Genomic DNA, 25033 nt, shown 5'->3' with positions numbered 1-25033 from the left:
TTCAAATAATTTTGGTCTGCTTTTAAACCTTGATGATTTAAATAGATTTTTCTGCTTCAATAATTAATATATTAACACAACATTTATAATACTTCTACCAGTATTCAGCTTTTATTTATGTGAATGTTGTTCCAGTCCGCAACCATGTGAGCAGCATCTGTAGCACATGGGGCAGGGAACACTTCAAGACGTTCGATGGTGATGTGTACCAGTTTCCTGGCATGTGTGAATATAACCTGGTCTCTGACTGCCATGACACCTTCCCGGAGTTCTCTGTGCACATGAAGAGGAAGGAAAACGATGGAAACCCGACAGTCAGTTATGTGGTGGTCACCATCAGCGATTTTGTATTTCACCTCAGCAAGGATGTGGTCACTGTGAACGACCTGCCGTAAGTTAAAAAAAAAAAAAAGCAACTCTGATATAATTATGATTACAATGATAATCTTTTATTTCAGATATATAAAACCAATATATACACACATTCCTAATGACATGAATTAACCACTCAATCATCAAGTCTGAAATGGAGTAGGAAGAAATATTGAAGTACTTATTAATCTCTGATTCATTGATTGATAGATTGATTCACCATGTTCATCATTATCCACACTTCCCCTCAGCACTTGTATACACTCAAAAAAAACCCACATTAAAATAAGATCATTATATATATATCAGTCATCAATTTCATTAATTTCACATTCTTCCAAGGCAGGTTTCGAAAAACTTGTTTGAACTGAATAATGCTTGAACATTGCTGTAGGTCCACTGGAAAACTGTTCCCACAATTTTATTCCACAAATGGAAATGCACTGTTGTTCGTTTGAGTCTTCAAATTTAACTTTCCCCTCAAGTTATAATCCCCTTCTCTCTCCAAAAACATCGTCTGTCATTTTCCTGATAACATATCTGGCTTTATTTATATTTTCTGTGTAGATTTATATTTTATGAGGTCCATGAATTTAAAGATTTGTTGACTCCAAAAATAAAATGTTAGTATGGTCGCTGAATCCGGCTTGAATAATGATCCTGGTTGCTTTTTCCTGAAGTTTAGATAATGACTGAATTTAAGTTTTGTATACATTAACCCAGACTTCCAGACAGTACTCTTAAGTATGGCAATATAAGTGAACATTTGAAGTACAGAGATTGATTTGTAATTCAAAAGACTTTATTCAATACAGAGATGCTTCTTATATAATGTTAATTATAGATATTATCTTTCTTCTCAGTGTCAAACTTCCACACTACCAGGCCGGAGTACAAGTGGAAAGAAATGCAGTCTACATCAAGCTCCAGTCCAAAGTTGGCATCATTGTCATGTGGAACCTTGATGATGCAGTCATGGTAAAGCCTTAAAACAGACAGATCCAATAGGATATTTTTATGACACATTTCTTATATTAATGACTAACAACCCAACCTCCAGAAATACACTGCCATATTTTTATATTTTGGTCTGTGTGACATTTAAATAAAAACATTGCCTTTGAGTAGAATTGCTGGCTACCTGGTTCACTACAACAATAGTTACAGTGGTTACTATTGTCCTTGCATACATGTAAAGTCCTTATATGTGGCAACTTTGATGCATTCATTTTGTTTTATTTTGTCATATTATATATTTTTATATCTAAAACATTTCATGTCTGGTTTCTAAAAGTTTTTCTAACCTTTACTCCATGTTTAAGGTGGAAATTGATAATGATTACACTAACCACACTTGTGGACTTTGTGGAGATTTTAACGGTGTTCCAGTCTACAATGAGTTCCTCCTTGATGGTAAAAGCTGTTCATCATTTAATATTTTTGAAATCTATAATATGCTGGCATTGCATGTCCCTACTAATGTAATTGTATGCAAAAGGTTGCAAAATCAGCCCCATTGAGTTTGGCAACATACATAAAGTCCATCGTCCAAATGATGATTGTGAGGACCCATATGAAGAGGAAGATGTGTCACAGGAAGCTATGAATGTGCCAGAGTCATGCAAAGAGTTTGTGAGTTTTGTTACCTACTTTAGTCAGGTTTAACAAAAGAGATCTGATGGTTTTTATTTGTATTAAATAACTGTCCACATGTTTACTCTCTTTTAGCAAAACACGTGTGAAGAGATGCTGCATGCAGAAACCTGGAGCTCCTGCTCCAAACTGATTGACCCTGAGCCTTACATTCAGGCCTGTGTGCAGGACATGTGTGGCTGTACCAACCATTCGAATGACTTTTGTGTCTGCAGCACACTCTCTGAGTTCTCTCGACAGTGTTCCCATGCTGGAGGGGAGCCTCCCAACTGGAGGACTTCTGAGTTCTGTGGTAAAATTTTGTTTTCTCTTTCTGTCTGGCTTTTATTTTTGTATTTTATGTATTAAGGGGTAGAGAGAGTATCAAAACACTGAAATATATATCAAAATTTGGGAAACGTCAGAAGTAAAATAAGTGCACAAAAAAATCTGCTGTTCTAACACGCAAGTGAAAAACTTCAACAAGTTGATGTTTAAACACTTCGTGTAAATTCCCACTTCCTTCACAGCCAAACAGTGCCCATTCAACATGGTTTATGAAGAGAGTGGATCCCCTTGTGTGGATACCTGCACGCATCAAGACACAAGCTCATTCTGTGAGGACCACAAAATGGACGGCTGCTTCTGTCCTCCTGGTTAGCGCTCATGTCAAATAAGTTTCTTTCTACACACCTGTTAAAGCTTCTCTTTACATGGGATGTTACCTTCCAATGGCAACCTTCCGTTTCAGGAACCATGTTCGATGACATTTCCATGAGGGGGTGTATTGCTCAGTCTGAATGCCAGTGCAAGCATGGAAAAATCTATGAATCTGGTGAAGTTTACAGACAGGAGCGAGAGGAATGGTAATGTTCATAATGCTACCAGAATGTAATGTTTTACAATGTGTCTGCATATTTTGATATCTTAATGAATTTATTTGTTTTTCAGCTCATGTTTTGAGGGTAGATGGGCTTGTGAAAGTCTTTCAACACCTTCTACGTGTGCGGTTGAAGAAGGTTCACATGTAACCACCTTTGATGGGAAAGACTTCACCTTCCATGGAGACTGTTACTACACCCTGGCCAAGGTGAAAAGAAAGGTAAATGAGCCTTAGCTTTGTACTATCAAATTTTAGACAATACTGTGTTGGGCACATGTAAGGTAAAAATAATGGACTAGGTTAATTTGTGTACTTCTCACATTATGTATATTTCAGGATGATTCAAGCCCTAAGTTTACCATTCTGGTCAAACTGGTACCATGTGCACACCAAGAGTATGACACCTGTCTAAAGACTCTCAAAATCCTGCTGAACAATGACAGAAACAATGTGAGTTCAATACTGGGCTCATGCTTTAAATAGATACTGACAGCTGCAACACCCTAATGATCAATTCTGTTTTTATTCAGGTGTTAACATTCACTGCTGATGGCACAGTAAAGCAGAATATGCAGAGTATCAGTTTGCCGTACTTCTCAGGTTGGTCAGAATATAAGGAACTTAAGATTTAAGATGTTACTTTCATTCATGCTGATACATAAGAAGTTAGGCAAAGTGATTTTTGTGTTTCTTTTTATTCACAGGGGATATCAGTATATTCCATGCTTCGTCCTTTCACATCATCCTCCAGACCAGTTTTGGTTTGCAAATTCAGATCCAACATGTGCCCCTCATGCAAGTTTATGTCAGCCTGGAGCAGAGCTACAGAGAAAAGACACGTGGTAAGTTTGACATTAGTCTTAAAGCATTATATCACGAGGACTAATATGCATTTATTAAATAACTATTTACTGCAAGACTTAAAGAATGTTGTCTGTTGAAGATGATTATTGTAATTTTGATGTATCTGTGTATTTCGAAACTTTGCCATTTGCAGCTTAAACAAATTAAACACCAGCAGATTATATTGACTTCAATGATTAATATGTTTTTCTTAAAAAATTAAACACTTTACATACTTTTTTTTCGATGCTGAATGATCAGGGATGTGCTTTAAAACTAGTTTTAAAGCACAAAAGGGTGAAATAAATGGCCTCACTCTTAGAGTTATGGCGAGAAATTTAGAAATAATGAGGGCGCTCGTAGTAGAGTGTTAGCTTCTTCAGATGAAAAGGAACCAGCTAAGATGGTGTGGGCAGCTAACTGGTATGCCAAAATGAAAAGCTTATCTGGAAGGTTCAGCGCGGCCACGTCCAGATGCCTTCCTGACCGCTCCACTCCGAATATGCACCTTTTTAGTTTTTTACTTATTTTTGCTCTGGTTTACATCCCAAAATCCTCTAGTTTTATAGTCTACGGTTACTTTTCACTGTGTGTTATACTTATATAACTATGCATGTGATGGATAAAGAACCTTGAACTTTGAACCTTGAAAGTAGACACTGAGGTAGCCACAGAACAGAAATTTTGTTTTATGTGATCTAGGATGATCTCAGGATTGTCCCACTCTGAATACCACCGAACAAGCAAGCCATTAAAAATTATTTGGTTTCATACATTTATTTAATTTGCATTTCATGATCATTTCTTCATTAAAAATCTGTATTTTTAGGTTTATGTGGGAACTACAACATGGTCCTGTCTGATGACATGAACACTCGTCAAGGAATTGTGGAGGGAAACGCAGCAGCTTTTAGTAACTCCTGGAAGGCTAGCCATATATGCCAAGACAGAGAAGAAAGACTTGATGACCCTTGTTCTTTCAGCGTGGAAAATGGTAAACTGGAAAGGTTTTCATTGGTCTATCAAGTTTTATTTCTTATTTCTTATTTGATTGTCAAAGTTTATTTTTTTCTTAACTCCAATTATTTTTTTAGTGGAGTTAGGATAATTAGTAATTCTAAATTGCCCATAGGTGCCAATGTGAGAGCAAATGGTTGTCTGTCTCTATGTGTTAGCCTTGTGAGAGACTGGCAACGTGTCCAGGGTGTGTCCAGGGTATACCCTACTTCTTGCCATAAGACGGCTGGGATAGGCTCCAGCCCCTCTGTGACCCTGACAAGTATAAATGGAAGAGAATGGATGGATGGATGGATGAAAGTTTATTTCTTTAATTGCTATCATTTGCTTGAAACTGACTTTCCAGGTTCTAAATGCAACATATTTGAACAAGCAAGAAATATAAACAAGAAATTAAATTTTTACTCATCTACTTGTAGAAAAGTATGCCAATCACTGGTGCGCCTTGCTACGACAGCCAAATAGTACCTTTGCAGAGTGCCATTCTGTGGTGGATCCTGAGATTTACTACAAGGTACAACAAAACCTCTCTGTTTGTCCTTAAACTGAATACAGTGGGACTGTAATACAATAAAAATGTGTTCACTGTTTTCTGCAGCGATGTACTTATGCTAGCTGTAACTGTGAGAAGAGCGAGGACTGCCTGTGTGCTGTTTTCTCCTCCTATGCCAGAGCTTGTGCATCAAAGGGAGTGTTCATGACAGACTGGAGAGAGAATGTGTGCGGTAAGGGTATCTGAAACAGCTCAGTAATGAAGTTTGATGAGCATGTTCTCTTTTATTAGTTAGTCCAAAACTATGAGGTAATCATTGTCATATTTTCTGTCAAACAGACAAATACACCAAGAACTGCCCAGAATCTCAGACCTTCTCTTACAAACATCAGAGATGCCAGCTGACTTGCAGATCATTGAGCTTAAAGCAGCAGAGCTGCACCTCTGATTTCTTACCTGTGGATGGCTGTTCCTGCGCTGAGGGTCACTACCTAGATGACAACGGCATCTGTGTCCCAGTGGCAAAGTGTCCCTGTTACCATAATGAAGTCTATGTTAAGTCAGGCAAGTCCGTCAGCATCAACAACGAGCGCTGGTGAGTCATTTCAGGACTTCAAATAAAAAAACCATAAATTAAGAATTAAGCAGGACTGTAATACATGTAGTGTGATGGATTTTCACAAACTTGGATTTTTGTATTGCACTTTTATATTTTTGGTCCCTTTTTCTAGCGTATGCACTGATGGAGTTCTTCATTGCCATTCTGGGAGAAACCGCATGTCAAGTCAGTTATTTTTCTTTTTCAGTGCAAGCATTTTGTTAAAACAATATACAGTATATTAAAGCAAATTTTCTTTTTCCCTACAGTTTTTACAGCTTGTCCTTCTCCTAAAGAATACTTCAACTGCTCCACTGCAAGCGCAGGAGTTGTTGCATTGCAATGTGCTCGAACTTGTTTAAATCTGGACAATGATGATTGTGTGAGTTGTTTTTGATGCTGTGCTTTAGCTGACCTCTCAGTCTCAAAAAACAGAATCTATTATATATTATTTAATCTTATACACATACACTCAGTAGTAGACAGTTTTGTATGACAATTTTTAACAGTGTCTGAAATTTTTTATTTTATTTTTTATCATTGTGGTCTTTCTATCCTCCCAGGATGCCACCGAGTGTGAATCTGGTTGTCGGTGTCCCAGTGGCCTCCTTGATGATGGTAAAGGTTTCTGTGTGAAAGAAAGTGACTGTCCATGCAAACATGATGGCCATCTCTATGTCTCAGGAACTCGAATACCTAATCAGTGCAACACCTGGTAGGATCTTGTTTTATTTTCTAATGAATTACTGTAGATTAATAAACAGTATTTGACATATATGGCATGTTTTTTTCATAGTATTAAAATTGTATTGTATTTACTTTTCTTGATACATTTAGTACCTGCCAAAGTGGAAAATGGACATGCACAGAGAAAAAATGTCCAGGAACTTGCATTATTTATGGAAGTGGTCACTACACCACATTTGATCAGAAAACATATGCATTTCAAGGACAGTGTGGCTATATTGCTGTAAAGGTAAATAATGTATGCCAAAATCATCTGAAGAACAACTGTCACCTGAATTCACCTCCTCATGCCCTTGTCCAATGTTTCTCATAAAAACGAACATTGAACAATTAAGAGTAAAGTCTGTCATGTAACTCTAATTTCCATAGTCAAAAAAAAGATACATGCCATTCACACTGTATGTTTTGTTCACCAAACACAATTACTTACTTAGAACTCTTGGGTGAAATTGCAATAATATGCCATATATTTTAAATAATATCAGGATCAGGAATCAGGAAAGTCTTTTGTAAAGATTTCAGATGCAATTAAGAAATACCTACACTGTGACTCCAAAATTCATTACATAAAGATTCAAAGGCAGTTAGTCAATATATAATGCGTAAGTGCATAATATTGATCCGGTTATCATGTACCTTAGCTACAAAAAACACAAAGTTTAACAATTTGTTGTTGTTGTTTTGTTTTTGTTTTTTTACAGAACAACTGTGGCAATAAAACAGTGCATGACAACTTTGGAGTTATCACTGAAAATGTACCTTGTGGCTCTATGGGCACTACCTGCTCTAAAAAAGTCAGAATTCAACTGGGGGTAAGACCAGATACAAACACTTTTCTCATGCCAATAATAGTAAATCTAAATAAACATATGTTTAGCATTTCAATTGAACTAAGATGAATTTAATTTCCTTCATTACAGAGAATGGAAATCAAACTATCAAGGGGAAGATTTGAAGAGGATGATCTGGGACATGGGCCTGTGCTCAAGTACAGAATACGGAAGGTTGGCTTGTATGTGGTTGTGGAATCTGTCATCGGTGTGGCAGTGATGTGGGATCGCAAAACAGCTGTTCGGATCCTGCTGGAACCAACACACTTTGTGAGTCACAGTGACTGTTACATTAAATTCTTAGACTAAAGTGTTTGATATTTGATATATTCAATGCAGTATACCCCTTTTGTCTCACCACAAACTTCTTGTTTGCAACACCACATATTGAAAAAATACAAAGAATCACTTTTAAAATAGAAAAAAAACTTCTTAAAGGAGCCTAATATATGAATGAAATGTATGGTAAATGTAAATCACTATATTATATTTATCAACATCACACATTGTTCGATTGACTCTTTTGTATGACTATACAGGGAGAGGTGTGTGGCCTGTGTGGAAATTTTGATGGTGATGGACAGAATGACTACACCACCCAGGGTCAGCTGGTGGTGAGCAATCTACTCGAATTTGCAAACAGCTGGAAAGTTTCTAGCTCTTGTCCAGATGCGGAGGAGAACATTGATCCTTGTGCAGTAACCCCCAGTCGACATAAGTGGGCAAAAATGATGTGTAGCATCATAATTGGAGAAACATTTAAAGAATGCCACAGAAAGGTAATGCTAATTTGTAGGATTCCATTTCATGTAATTATGAAACACTTTGCTAAAAAAATCATCAAATTTGCACCACTGGACAGGTTAGCCCCATTCCATTTTATGAAAACTGTGTGAAAGACTCATGTGCCTGCGACACTGGGGGAGACTGTGAATGTTTCTGCACAGCGGTTGCAGTTTATGCTCAGGCTTGCAATGAGCATGATGTTTGCATTGCATGGAGAACTCCAGAGATCTGTCGTAAGTAACATTTTTTTTTATTCGATTTTCCAACTTTTTCTGACACATGACTTTGTCTTTGAGGCCGTAAATTCTTGTGAGCATAGTGTTAACAACTACAGAAATGTCTGTGTCATGCATCAGTCTGCTCAGGAAATAACCCCCCTTCATTTTTTATACTTTTTATATTGTTATTAATTAATAAGCTTAACTTTTTCTGTGTCAAGCTATGCTCAATAACCAATAACATCCAAACTGGACACCCGTTTTTGTAAGTTTATGAAACATCTGAAACTGAAATCTCTCATTTTAAAAACATATGCAGACCATTAATTAATTAGTGTATGGGATTTAGTGACATCTATCACTGAGATTGCAGATTTGCACCTGAATCACTAATTTGGAATTATACTGTGTTGATCTTTATAAATAAATGCATGTAATATATGGTTTTTGGGATCATTAAGCTGATTATGTGTTTAATTGCAAAAGAAAATGGATGTAGCAAAGTGATTGTTCCAGAGTTGTACTCTATGGAAAAGGATATACAGTTATAGAGGGATCGTTAAAGTTTTTTGTATGTAAAAATAAAGTTAAAGATTATATCATAGCATGGCTTATAGTCTTACAGAGCATACTGTATATAACCCATTTGTTGTACTGTTTGACATTAAAGCAGATTTTCTCTTCTGTCTCATGCAACATAAGAATTACCCATTATTAGCAATTATTTTTGTAGAGAAAAGTTTGAGGGGGCCACTCTCATGTCCAAAATGGCCTTTCATTTTCCATTTGCTCCTGTCTAAATGAGTCAATCTTGATACATTCACAATGAAGAAGCACTTGGTAAACAATAGAGGAAAAGCTTGTTTAAAAAAATGATTATGAAAACAACAGGATTCACCTCACTATATGTTTTTTCAAATCATGATATTTTAGTTTTTGATTGTTAAAAGCAACATTTCTTTCTAAAAACATGTTTTCATAGTAGAATATTGGGTGTAGGTATTATCATTTTCTGATTAATGATAATTGCAACTAAATAATATGTGGAAAAAGTAAAATGCATCGCACATATTTGCATTCAGAATAAGTAAAGACACTGTAGATGTAAACTCAGATCCAATATATTGCAGACAATATTTTAATCAATGTGTTAGATTTGCATATGGAACACCATTAGTTCAAGATAAACTCAATCTATAATATACTGAGGGTCAGTTATAATTAATCTCAATCTCATCTTTTTTATCACTTAATGTGCTCCATCATGAAAAGTCTGAAAGAATGTCCATAATATACTTAAACTAAGTATTTCTTTCAATCAGCTTATACAATTGTAATGTGAGATGGTATAAAGTGGAGTTTACATTCACATTACACATAGAAATTGCATATATTTCAATTAACATTTTAATTGTCTAAATAAATAACATAATTTGTATCCGCTTTTCCTAGCTGTCTATTGTGATTACTACAACGGCCCAACGGAATGCATATGGCACTATAACCCTTGCCACCGTCCATGCTACAAGACCTGCTTGAATCCAGAAGGCGTATGTTTCAATCCGATACCCACCCTGGAAGGTAGGAGGTTAAGTCGTGTCAGTTTGTATGACATTACATCAGATAAATGTGCCATTCAGAAATGTTGAATAAGGTTTTATTATGTGATTTTTTTACAGGCTGTTACCCTGTATGCCCAAAAGATGAGCCCATATTTGATGAGGAAAACCAAACATGTGTGAATGTATGTCCAGAGCCAACTACCACCACATCTCCAACTACTACCACGACTCAAACTACCACCATAACCCTACCTACAACTACCACTACAACTCCAACTACCACCACATATCCAACCACAACTACCAACACGGCTACAACTCAAACTACCACCACGACTCCAACTACCACTACCACCACATCACCAACTACAACTCCATTGCCAACTACCACCACATCTTCAACTACTGCTACGACTCCATCTACAACTACCACCACATCTCCAACCATAACTACCACCACATCTCCAACTACTACTACAGAGCCAACTACCACCACGTCCCCAACTACTACCACGACTCAAACTACCACCATATCCCCACCTACAACTACCACTACGACTCCAACTACTTCTGCCACCACATATCCAACTACAACTACCTCCACATCTCCAACTACTACTATTACAGAGCCAACTACCACCACATCTACAACTACTGCTATGACTCAAACTACCACCACATCCCCAACTACAACCACCTCCACATCACCAACTACCACCACATCCCCAACCACAACTACCACCACGACTCCAACTACCACCACATATCCAACCACAACTACCACCACATCCCCAACCACAACTACCACTATGACTCCAACTACCACCACATATCCAACCACAACTACCACCACGACTCCAACTACCACCACATCTCCAACTGCTACCACAGCTCCAACTACCACCACATCCACAAGTACTACTACCACTACGACTCCAACTACCACCACATATCCAACTACAACTACCACCACATCCCCAACCACAACTACAGAGCCAACTACCACCACATCTCAAACTACAACTACCACTGCGACTCCAACTACTTCTACCACTAGATCTACAACTACCACCACATCTACAACTACTACTACAGAGCCAACTACCACCACATCTCCAACCATAACTACCACCACATCACCAACTACCACCACATATCCAACCACAAATACCACCACATCCCCAACCACAACTACCACTACGACTCCAACTACCACCACATATCCAACTACAACTACCACCACATCCCCAACCACAACTACAGAGCCAACTACCACCACATCTCCAACCATAACTACCACCACATCACCAACTACCACCACATATCCAACCACAACTACCACCACATCCCCAACCACAACTACCACTGCGACTCCAACTACTTCTACCACTAGATCTACAACTACCACCACATCTACAACTACTACTACAGAGCCAACTACCACCACATCTCCAACCATAACTACCACCACATCACCAACTACCACCACATATCCAACCACAACTACCACCACATCCCCAACCACAACTACCACTACGACTCCAACTACCACCACATATCCAACTACAACTACCACCACATCCCCAACCACAACTACAGAGCCAACTACCACCACATCTCCAACCATAACTACCACCACATCACCAACTACCACCACATATCCAACCACAACTACCACCACATCCCCAACCACAACTACCACTGCGACTCCAACTACTTCTACCACTAGATCTACAACTACCACCACATCTACAACTACTACTACAGAGCCAACTACCACCACATATCCAACCACAACTACCACCACATCCCCAACCACAACTACCACTACGACTCCAACTACCACCACATATCCAACTACAACTACCACCACATCCCCAACTAATACAACAGCTCCAACTACCACCACATCCACAACTACTACTACGACTACGACTACGACCACATCCCCAACCACAACTACAGAGCCAACTAACACCACATCTCCAACTACAACTACCACTGCGACTCCAACTACTTCTACCAATAGATCTACAACTACCACCACATCTACAACTACTACTAAAGAGCCAACTACCACCACATCTCCAACCATAACTACCACCACATCACCAACTACCACCACATATCCAAGCACAACTACCACCACATCCCCAACCACAACTACCACTACGACTCCAACTACCACCACATATCCAACCACAACTACTATCACGACTCCAACTACCACCATATCCCCACCTACAACTACCACTACGACTCCAACTACTTCTACCGCCACATCTACAACTACAACTACTACCACATCCCCAACCACAACTACCACTACGACTCCAACTACCACCACATATCCAACCACAACTGCCACCATATCCCCAACTAATACAACAGCTCCAACTACAACTACTACTACGACTACGACTACCACCACATATCCAACTATAACTACCACCACATCCCCAACTAATACAACAGCTCCAACTACCACCACATCCACAACTACTACTACGACTACGACTACGACTACCACCACATATCCAACTACAACTACCACCACATCCCCAACCACAACTACAGAGCCAACTACCACCACATCTCCAACTACAACTACCACCACATCTCCATCTACTACTACAGAGCCACCTACCACCACGTCCCCAACTACTACCATGACTCAAACTACCACCACATCTCCAACCATAACTACCACCACATCTCCAACTACTACTACAGAGCCAACTACCATCACATCTCCAACTATGACTACCACTGCAACTCCAACTACTTCTACTACCACATCTACAACTACCACCACATCTACAACTACTACTACAGAGCGAACTACCACCACATATCCAACTACCACCACATATCCAACCACAGTTACCACCATATCTCCAACTACTACCACATATCCAACCACAACTACCACCACATCCCCAACTACTACCACAGCTCCAACTACCACCACATCCACAAGTACTACTACCACTACGACTCCAACTACCACCACATATCCAACCACAACTACCACCACATCCCCAACTACAACTACCACCACATCCCCAACCACAACTACAGAGCCAACTACCACCACATCTCCAACTACAACTACCACTGCGACTCCAACTACTTCTACCACCAGATCTACAACTACCACCACATCTACAACTACTACTACAGAGCCAACTACCACCACATATCCAACCACAACTACCACCACATCCCCAACCACAACTACCACTACGACTCCAACTACCACCACATATCCAACCACAACTACCACCACATCCCCAACTACAACTACCACCACATATCCAACCACAACTACCACCACGACTCCAACTACTATCACAGCTCCAACTACCACCACATCTCCAACGACGACTACCACTGCAACTCCAACTACTTCTACTACCACATCTACAACTACTACCACATCTACAACTACCACCACATCTCCAACTACTACTACAGAGCCAACTACCACCACATATCCAACCACAACTACCACCATATTTCCAACTACCACCACATCCCCAACTACTACCACAGCTCCAACTACCACCACATCCACAAGTACTACTACCACTACGACTCCAACTACCACCACATATCCAACTACAGCTACCACCACATCTCCAACTACAACTACCACCACATCTCCAACTACTACTACAGAGCCACCTACCACCACATCCCCAAATACTGCCATGACTCCAACTACCACTAGCGCCACATCTCCAACTACAACTACTACCGTGACTCCAACTACAAGTACCACCACGATTCCAACTACCACAAATACAACTCCAATGTCGTTGACTACTTGCATTCCAGAATTCCAATGTGAGTGGTCAGACTGGTATGATGTGGATGATCCTGCAGACAAAAGTGACTGGGAAACATACAAAAACATCACAGATGCTGGTCTTCAAATATGTAACTATATTGAAGATATTGACTGTAGAGCAGTAAATTACCCTGACAAAACATTTAATGACTTTGTGGCTGAAACTGGCCAAGTTGTTACTTGTCAAAACGACATTGGTTTAATATGTAAAGTAGAGGACCAGATCAGACCACCAAAAAAGTGTTTTGACTACAAGATCAAATTAAAATGTTGTGATGTGATATGTTCAACCACAACCACATCTCCTACTAAACCTACCACTACATCTCCAATCACCACCACGACTCCAACTACCACTACCACCATGACTCCAACTCAAACTACCACCAGATCTACAACTACAACTACCACATCGACTCCATCTACAACTACCACCAAATCCCCAACGACAATTACCACAACGTTTCCAACTACCACTACCACTCCAACTACCACCACATATCCAACTACCACCACATATTGAACCACAACTATCACCACATCTCCAACTACTACTACAGAGCCAACTACCACCACATCCCTAACTACAACTACCACTACGACTCCAACTACTTCTACCACCATATCTCCAACTACAACTACCACCACATCTCCAACTGCCACCTCATATCCAACCACAACTACCACCACATCCCCAACTAATTCAACAGCTCCAACTACCACCACATCCACAACTACGACTACGACTCCAACTACCACCACATATCCAACTATAACTACCACCACAACCACAACTACAGAGCCAACTACCACCACATCTACAACTACCACTGAGACTCCAAATACTTCTACCACCACATCTACAACTGCCACCACATATCCAACCACAACTACCACCATATCTCCAACTACCACCACATATCCAAACACAACTACCACCACATCTCCAACTACTACTACAGAGCCAACTACCACCACATCCACAAGTACTACTACCACTACGACTCCAACTACCACCACATATCCAACTACAACTACCTCCACATCTCCAACTACTACTACAGAGCCAACTACCACCACATCTCCAACCGTAACTAATACCACATCTCCAACTACTACTACAGAGCCAACTACCACCACATCCACAAGTACTACTACCACTACGACTCCAACTACCACCACATATCCAACTACAACTACCTCCACATCTCCAACTACTACTACTATAGAGCCAACTACCACCACATCTCAAACTACTATCACGACTCAAACTACCACCACATCCCCGACTACTACCACGACTCAAACTACCACCATATCCCCACCTACAACTACCACTACGACTCCAACTACTTCTACAACCACATATCCAACTACAACTACCTCCACATCTCCAACTACTACTACTACAGAGCCAACTACTACTACAGAGCCAACTACCACCACATCTCCAACTACTATCACGACTCAAACTACCACCATATCCCCACCTACAACTACCACTACTACAACTACTTCTACAACCACATATCCAACTACTTCTACCACCACATCTACAACTACAACTACCACCACATCTCCAACTACTACTACAGAGCCAACTACCACCACATCTACAACTACTGCTACAACTCCAACTACCACCACATCTCCAACTCCAACAACCTCCACATCTCCAACTGCTATTACAGAGCCAACTACCACCACATCCCCAACTACTGCTACGACTCAAACTACCACCATAGCCCCAACTACTACCACGAGTCAAACTACCACCATAGCCCCATCTACAACTACCACTATGACTCCAACTACTTCTACCACCACATCTCTAACTACTTCTACCACCACATCTACAACTACTACTACAGAGTCAACTACCACCACATCCCCAACTACTGCCACGACTCCAACTACCACCACATCCTCAACTCTAACTACCACTACAACTCCAACTACCACCACATCTCCAACTACCACGACAACTCTATCTACAACTACCACCACATCTACATCTACAACTACCATCACATCTCCAACTGCTACTACAGAGCCAACTACCACCACATATCCAACTACTACCACGACTCAAACTACCACCATAGCCCCATCTACAACTACCACTACGACTCCAACTACTTCTACCACCACATCTCTAACTACAACTACCACCACATCTCCAACTACTACTACAGAGTCAACTACCACCACATCCCCACCTACTGCCACGATTCCAACTACCATAACATCCCCAACTCCAATTACCACCACATCTCCAACTGCTATTACAGAGCCAACTACCACCACATCCCCAACTACTGCTACGACTCAAACTACCACCATAGCCCCAACTACTACCACGACTCAAACTACCACCATAGCCCCAACTACAACTACCACCACATCTCCAACTACTACTACAGAGTCAACTACCACCACATCCCCATCTCCAACTACCGCCACATCTCCAACTACTACTACAGAGCCAACTACCACCACATCTCCAACTACTACTACAGAGCCAACTACCACCACATCTCCAACTACTACTACAGAGCCAACTACCACCACATCTCCAACTACTATCACGACTCCAACTACCACCACATCCCCAACTACTACCACGACTCAAACTACCACCATAGCCCCAACTACAACTACCACTACGACTCCAACTACTTCTACCACCACATCTCTAACTACAACTACCACCACATCTCCAACTACTACTACAGAGCCAACTACCACCACATCTCCAACTATAACTACCACCACATCTCCAACTGCTATTACAGAGCCAACTACCACCACATCTCCAACTACTACTACTACAGAGCCAACTACCACCACATCTCCAACTACCACTACAACTACAGCTACCACCACATCCCCAACTACAACTACTTTGCCAACTTCCACCACATCTTCAACTACAACTACCACCACGACTACAACTACAACTACCACCACATCTCCAACTACTACAACAGAGCCAACTACCACCACATATCCAACCACAACCACCACCACATCTCCAACTTCTACTACAGAGCCAACTACCACCACATCCCCAACTACTACCACGGCTGCAACTACCACCAAATCTCCAACTACAACTACCTCCACATCTCCAACTACTACTACAGAGCCAACTACCACCACATCTCCAACTACAACTACCACTACAACTCCAACTACCACCACATATCCAACAACAACTACCACCACATCCCCAACTACAACTACAGAGCCAACTACCACCACATCTCCAACTACAACTACAGTGCCAACTACAACCCCAACCGTGACTACAACAAAGAAAGTGGACTGCCCTGACTGGGGTGTTTCAGTAAGACCCTTTATTTATCACATAAAAAATGTTTTCAATAGCTTTCTATTTAAAGAGACATATCTGTTTTGACTTATTTAGTAACTAACTTCATTCTTGCTTTTTTGTGCTATTTTCTTGAAGCAAAATGAGACCTTCTATTTTTGCAACTGCACCATGGCCAGATGCATAGAAAATAACACAATAGAAATTATTCCATATGAATGTCCCCCTCTTCAAAACATAACTTGCACCAATGGAAAGGAACCAGTCCTTGTGTATGATGAGTACTACTGCTGTCAATATTATACTTGTGACTGTAAGTTATTCTGTAGTTAAAAATATTTATTCCATTCATGTTATTTTTTCCTACCTTAAATATTTTTTCTCTCTTTTAGGTGTATGTGAAGGGTGGGGAGATCCGCATTACATCACGTTTGATGGACTTTTCTACAGTTATCAAGGAAACTGCACTTATGTTTTGATGAAAGAGATTTTACCAATACATAACTTGGAGATTTATATTGACAATGTCTTTTGTGATCCAACTGAAGATGTTTCTTGTCCACGATCAATAACAGTGGCATATGTATCACAAGTCATTACACTCATTAATCATAATCTTATTGGAACTGCACAACTGGAGGTGAAGTTGAATATATGATTGCCAATATTTTATTGTATTTTTCTGCAAAATAACCAAGATTGTTTATTTTTATAGTATATATATATATATATGTTTTTTACATATGGTGCTTTTATTCTTTTGCAGGCACTGAAAAATGGAAAAAGTTTAAACCTACCTTATTCTCAACAAGGTGTTAAGATTGTGAATTCAGGCCTTAACCTGATTTTAGAGATTCCTCGACTAAAAGTAGTTATTACATTTGGAATAACTGGCTTCAGCATAACCCTTCCATTTCAGTACTTTGGCAAAAACACACAGGGCCATTGTGGTAAGAACGTTTACTAAAGTGGTCATATTTTTCAACCGTTAGTTTGAGGTTACACTGCAATAATTTTTTTTTTATTACTACTGTCAGGAACATGCAACAATAACCAGGCTGATGATTGCATGTTACCTGGAGGTAAGCTGGTGGAAAGCTGTGCAGTGATGGCTGACTATTGGCCTGTTGAAGACCCTTACAAACCCAACTGCTCAACACCACCAGCGCTACCTACCAGTGCACCTGAACCACCACCTACCTTAGCTCCATGCAAACCAGACTCCATGTGTGACCTGCTTAAAAGCAGGTAAACATTATCTGATCTATCCCAACACTGTATTCCTGTACCATTAACAGTTCACCATTTAAAACTGAATATGTATTTTTTTGTTTCTTTTTTAAAACAGTGTCTTTGCAGAGTGCCATCCGTTTGTCTCTCCAGAAAATTTCTACAGAGGTTGTGTATTTGATAGCTGTCATGTTTCCAACCCAACAGTGGAATGCACAAGTTTACAGACTTATGGTGCAGCCTGTGCTCAGGCTGGAGTTTGCATTTACTGGAGGAACCACACCAAACTGTGTGGTAAGCAACCCCTCATCATTTTGTAAATGTTTTGGATTGTTTGGAATCCAAGTGACAATTTGTCAGCAAGTTCTTTTCTTCATCATCAGCTGGCGAATGTCCATCAGGCAAAGTTTACAAGCCTTGTGGTCCTGTAGAACAGCCAACCTGTGAAGACAAGTAAGTTTGCGCAAAACTATGCAAAAGCAGGCGCTATGACCATAACAAAATGTGGCAATAAATATGTTTATAGTGGCAATAAGTGAAAGGGAAACTGTGTATTAACTTACCGGAATTTAATTTAACTGTTGTTTCAATGTAACTTGTTTTATAGTCCCAGTGAACCAACTATGAACTACACTACAGAGGGCTGCTTTTGTCCTGATGGAATGAAACTTTTTAACCAGGAGTCTGGAATATGTGTTGAAAAATGTGGTGAGTATTTTTTTTAAATATTTTTAATATATTTAATATTTATTTCACTACTACTGACCCTGAAAAGTTGATTCTGTTCATCTTGATGTAGCGTTTTCAGTGGGAGAAACATTTCGTCAATCATCGAAGTGACTTCTTCGGTCTCGCCTGACTGCAGGTTTCCCAAACCTTATAAACAGTACATTTCCACAATGACTGGCCTCAGCACCCACTAAATGAACAATGGGCTGTGTGGTCAGTTCCTTGATCATTAATATGCAATACGTCATAACCATTGATCAACAACCACTGATGAAAGCCCATTGATCAAAGACTATTGATCAAAGTGACAAAACGTTTCTCCCATTGAAAATACTACATCCAGATGAACAGAATCAAATTTGATGATTGACCATGCATTAAGACATACTACTACTGACTTAACTACATGATATAGTTTTGTTGAGTTTTTTGTTTTCTATTTTTTAATTTTCTAACAGGATGTCTTGATCCTGAGGGCATTCCTCGTGAGGTGAGCATGTTTTTATTTTAAACTTTAATTCAATTCAACTCAAATTTATTTATACAGTGCCAAATCATAACAACAGTCACCTCAAGGTGCTATATATATAGAACCTACAATAATGCATACAGAGAAAAACCCAACAATCATATGACCCCCTATGAGCAAGCACTTTGGCAACAGTGGGAAGGAAAAATTCCCTTTTAACAAGAAGAAACCCCGAGCAGAACAAATCTCAGGGATGGACAGCCAACTGTCGCAACTGGTTGGGGGTGAGAGAAGGAAGACAGGACAAGACATGCTGTGGAAGAGAGTAAGAGATTAATAACAAGTATGATTCAATGCAGAAAAGTCTATTAATACATAGTGAGTGAGAAAGGTGACTGAAGAAGGAATACTCAGGGCATCAGATAGTGTCTGTCTTCTGAATCCAAACTGGAAGCTGGTTCCACAGAAGAGGGGCCTGAAAGCTAAAGGGTCTCCATCCCATTGTACTATTAAATACGCTAGGAACCACAAGTAAGCCTGCAGTGCCAGAGTGAAGTGCTCTAATAGGGTGGTAAACTTTAAATCTCTATTGTTTACTTACAGGAGACAAATAATTAATTGTTGTGGTTTATTCTTTCAGTTCAATGAAAGATTTGAGTACAAATGCCAGGACTGCATCTGTGAAGAATCCACCAAGACTGTTACTTGCAAGCCTAAGGTGTGCCCACCATCAGCCACTACAGACTGCTCTGCTCCTGGGTTTGTCCTTGTCAACCAGACCAGTCTGTCAGACCCCTGCTGTTCTATTTATGTTTGCCGTAAGAAATGTAGTTTCAAAGTACATTTCATTTTTCCAGATTGTTATATGATTGTGGTAGTTTCTCACTGTGCCATAATCTCTGCAGAATGTCAAGCTAACACCTGCCCAGTCACCAATATGAACTGTCCAATTGGATATAAGCCAGTTGTCAGTGTCCCTGTGGGAAAATGCTGTCCAGAACATACATGTGGTAAGCACATGAATATATATATATATATATATATATATATATATATATATATATATATATATATATATATATATATATACATATATCTCAAGAAATAGCAAGGGCTCGAGAAGAGCTCGAGAAGATGTGGAGGGTGAAGGTAGCAGTGGTCCCGTGGTAATCGAGACACTAGGTGCGGTGACTCCCAAGCTAGGCAAGTGGCTCCAGCAGATCCCGGGAACAACATCGAGATCTCTGTCCAGATGAGCGCGGTCCTAGGAACAGCTAGATACTGCACAGGACCCTCCAGCTCCCAGGCCTCTGGTAGAGGACCCGAGCTTGAGGATTGACCGCCCGCAGGGGCGGCGGGAATTTTATATACACACCCAGCACGCCCCCTGCGGGCGGTTTATCCTTCAAGCTCGGGTCCTCTACCAGAGGCCTGGGAGCTTGAGGGTCCCATGCAGTATCTTACCTGTTCCCAGGACTGCGCTCTTCTGGACAGAGATCTCCGATGTTGTTCCCCGGGATCTGCTGGAGCCACTCGCCTAGCTTGGGAGTCACCGCACCTAGTGCTCCGATTACCACGGGACCACCGCTACCTTCACCCTCCAAATCCTCTCGAGCTCTTCTCTGAGCCCTGGTATTTCTCCAGCTTCTCGTGTTCCTTCTTTCTGATGTTGCTGTCCTTCGAACCGCTACATCGATCACTACGGACCGTCTTCTTCTGTTTGTCTATACATATATATATATATATATATATATATATATATATATATATATATATATATATATGTGTGTGTGTATATATATGTATATACATATATATGTGACACTTTTCATGCAATTCACCTCATCTTCGTCTGTCTCTTTCCTAGAACCTAAAAGAGTTTGTGTTCACAGAGAAACTGAATACCAGGTAAATAAGAAGCAGATAATTTGTTATTTTCTCACCTTTTTCTATCTTTAAGGATGCACATAATTATGTATGGCTTTTTTTTATCTTTATTTACCAGCCTGGTTCTTCAGTTCCTGTGATTGCATGTCAGGATTGTACCTGTGCCAATGAGATTGACCCAAAATCTGGTCTATTCAAAATAATTTGTGTGTTTCAACAATGTAAAGAAAGCTGCGAACTGGTATGAAACAATAAAGCAGTGAATTCCAGTTTCCAGTTTTTTTCCTTTGGTGTCTTTAGTGTGGCACTTGCTAGATTGGGCTTCACAAGCTAAACGTGCCATCTCTCTCGGTGTCTCACAGGGATATGAATATGTGGAAACTGATTCAGATGAATGCTGCGGGAAGTGTGTACAGACACACTGTGTTGTCAACATTAATGGAACCAAACAACTTTTGACTGTAAGCTGTTTAGAACTTCATGTGTTAATTCATCTAAGCCAAACAAGCAATAAGTGCATATTTGTGTGTTTAAATAAATACTACTAAGTTTGTGTGTATTTTTGTATACATCTATCTCACTGCTTTCTAGCAAGGAGAAACCTGGTCACCACCGGGGAATAAGTGTGAACATTATACCTGTGTCAAGACTGGTGAGACTTTAACAGCAAGCCGTTCACAGACTGTCTGCCCACCCTTCCAAGAGAGCAACTGCCAACCTGTAAGTATGCTTTTAAAAATTAATCTTCACTGATTGACTGTATCTATCTGAAATGAAATGAAAAGAATTTTGTTAATGTTGTATATTTTCCTTGTTAGGAAACAATTCAAACTGCAGCAAACGGCTGTTGCAAAATTTGTGAGTATAACATTTTGATATATAATATTTTAATCAGGGGCAGCACACTGGTGTGGTGAGTAACATTGTTGCCTCACAGCGGGAAGGGACTTGTTTTGAATCCAGCAGCTAGCCGGGGTCTTTCTGTGTGGAGTTTGCATGTTCCCCTAATGTCTGCATGGGTTCTCTCCAGGTACTCCATCTCCCTCCAATAGTCCAAAGACATGCAGATAGTGGAGTTAGGTTAACTGTTGATTCTAAATTCCCCATAGGTGTGAATTTAAGTGTGAATGGTTGCCTGTCTGTGTTAGCCCTATGACCGAGTGTCGACCTGTCCAGGATGTACCTGCCTTTTCAGCCTATGACATCTATAAGCGGAACAGAATGGATGGATAGATTTACATTAAATAGAAATAAAAGAAACTAACTCAACATCTTTTTTTGTAAAAGGCGTGGAGAAGGAGAAGGGATGCAAGTTAATGTCTATGAAAACCCATATTACAGTCAACGGTTGTCAGTCTTCCCAGGAGGTAGATATGCCATATTGTGAAGGATCCTGCAATACTTACACCATGTAAGGATACCTTTACTATTATCTCATATTTCCCTGGAAAGTTACAAAAAGTGCTACTTTACACTTTGAGTATATTAATAAACCTGCCCCCTGCTTTCTTTAGGTACTCTGAAGCAGCAGCAACAATGGAGCATTCCTGCTCATGCTGTAAGGAGATAAACTTCAGCAATCGCACTGCTGACCTGGTCTGCTTGAATGGAGACACGGTCCCCTACACATACATGTATGTGGAGCAGTGTGGTTGTACCAAGACAGACTGCACCAGCGCTGGACATCATGTTCGCAGGAAGAGAAGCTTCACACTGCTGTGATGAAACAGTCCATCTCTTTACAGATGTGACATACAATTGTTTCTTCCCATATTTTCTTAAAAATCATTATATATCTTACAAAGTAATTGCTGTTGTAGTTTGAGTATTTGTCTGCTGATCAAAATTAAAAAACAATTGCAACTCAGTTCATGTCTCATCTCTTCCATCTTCTTTTTTTGTACTAAAACAAAATCTAAACATTTATTTTGTGTTTACATCACACAAACCCTAAATGTGCTTTCTTGTTCTCCACAATAACATTAAAGTATAGCCAGCTGTTTTTTTTTAATAAAATATACAATAAAGTTGGCAGGGTGAAATTTCGAAATAAAAAGACCAGGAGAATCTGCATTTTCACTGTTCTTGGTGAAGCAGTAATGAGTAAAAATAGGAAAAGAGTGGAGACGTGCTTCTGGACTGTAGATATAGATACAGTATATGAACACGCTTTCATTAAAATCACTAAACGCATGGAGTATTTGAAAAGTGGTAGGGGTGAAACAATAAGCCAGGGATGTCAAAGTCAAATACATCAGAGGGCCAAAAAAACAAATTTGCTACAAGCTGAGGGCCGGACTGGTTCAATGTTTATTAAAACATATTAAAATGATTGCACATAACCTATTGAACCAAGACCTAACACAGTGTACTGTATGTTATTTAACGATTAAATGAATAATCCAATATTTTTTATGGCTCTGTCAGTAATTTCAAGTGAAAACATTTTTCAACAGGCTCAGACAAAAACAAACTTCCTTCAAAGAAAAATCACATGTCCTGTACATGAAATGAATAAAGCAATATTTTCTGATGGCTCTGTAAGTTATTTCGAAAGAAAACATTTTCAACAGGCAAACAGCAAAAAAGTAAATGTCATTCATAAACAAAATATGCTCCTTAATATCAAGATAAATGCATAAATGAAATTGCATGCATTATAAACTGAAAGTGCAATATTGTGCTGCTCTATGATCCTACCAATTACTGCTTTCCAATAGTAAAAAGAGAAAATTGAAAAAAAATAATCAAATCAGTTGTATTCTTTCTCATGGCTCTTATCTGCAATTTTCCCTGAGTCTATTAACTGAAAACTAAATATAAACAAATAAAATACAATAAGATAAAATACAAAAATCTATGGCACATAGACAAAACAATACTTCCTTCAAAGAAAAATCACATCTTGTAGAAACAAATGTAAAAAATTTAACTGAATTAAAAACTAAAAATACATAAATGTTCTGCGATGCTCACTTGTCTGAGACTACACAGCGGTAGAGAGCTTCTCTTTCATGGTCTGGCATCTGGGGAAGTGGCTCAAGTTTTCTTTCTGCAGCTGCGTCTCCCACAGACTCAGCTTGGTTTTAAACGCCTTCACCGTACTGTACATATCAGAGATGACACACCCCCGTCCCTGCAGTTGCAGGTTCATCACATTCAGATGGCTTGTGATGTCGCACAGAAACGCCATTTCACACATAAATGTTTCATCTCGAAGCTCTGTTGTGTCTTTCCCTTTGCTTTCCATGAACAGACAGATCTCCTCACGAAGCTCGAAACATCTTTGCAGCACCTTTCCCTGGCTTAGCCATCACACATCTGTGTGATAGGGCAAGTCACCATACTCTGTATCTAACTCTCCCAGAAATGCCTTGAACTGGCGGTGATTTAAACCTTTGGCTCTGATGAAGTTAACTGCATGCGTTATGATGGTCATTACATGTTCCATTTTCAAGGCTTTGCCACATAACGACTCCTGGTGTATTATGCAGTGATAAGCTGTCAGCTCCTCTGTGACATTTTCGTCCCGCATCCTTTCACGTATCCT

The 25033-nt window shown here is 39.8% G+C and overlaps 1 protein-coding gene across 1 annotated transcript; it reads left to right on the top strand.

Annotated features, from left to right (window-relative positions):
- The first annotated feature begins 272 nt into the window (after window positions 1-272).
- LOC116316762 (mucin-2-like) lies at window positions 273-23238 on the top strand. Its single transcript, XM_039614171.1, has 45 exons — window positions 273-391; window positions 1236-1350; window positions 1695-1785; window positions 1871-2004; window positions 2101-2317; window positions 2535-2660; window positions 2756-2870; window positions 2956-3106; window positions 3224-3337; window positions 3418-3487; window positions 3592-3729; window positions 4560-4724; window positions 5167-5261; window positions 5346-5472; window positions 5580-5835; window positions 5972-6024; window positions 6135-6220; window positions 7287-7397; window positions 7506-7685; window positions 7955-8194; window positions 8278-8434; window positions 9872-10000; window positions 10099-10360; window positions 12865-12960; window positions 13127-13742; window positions 14225-14492; window positions 14545-15822; window positions 16132-17183; window positions 17307-17481; window positions 17561-17808; window positions 17935-18118; window positions 18206-18416; window positions 18517-18692; window positions 18782-18851; window positions 19006-19106; window positions 19586-19617; window positions 20237-20414; window positions 20502-20606; window positions 21464-21504; window positions 21602-21724; window positions 21846-21944; window positions 22075-22203; window positions 22302-22341; window positions 22771-22894; window positions 22998-23238. Exons 1-45 carry the CDS (start codon window positions 282-284, stop codon window positions 23203-23205), a joined length of 8796 nt encoding a protein of 2931 aa, XP_039470105.1. The 5' UTR covers window positions 273-281; the 3' UTR covers window positions 23206-23238.
- Window positions 23239-25033: the final 1795 nt, after the last annotated feature.

The sequence above is a fragment of the Oreochromis aureus genome, linkage group 7, assembly GCF_013358895.1.
Source record: "Oreochromis aureus strain Israel breed Guangdong linkage group 7, ZZ_aureus, whole genome shotgun sequence".
NCBI lineage: Eukaryota > Metazoa > Chordata > Actinopteri > Cichliformes > Cichlidae > Oreochromis > Oreochromis aureus.
This window is presented reverse-complemented; position numbering and strand designations above follow the sequence as displayed.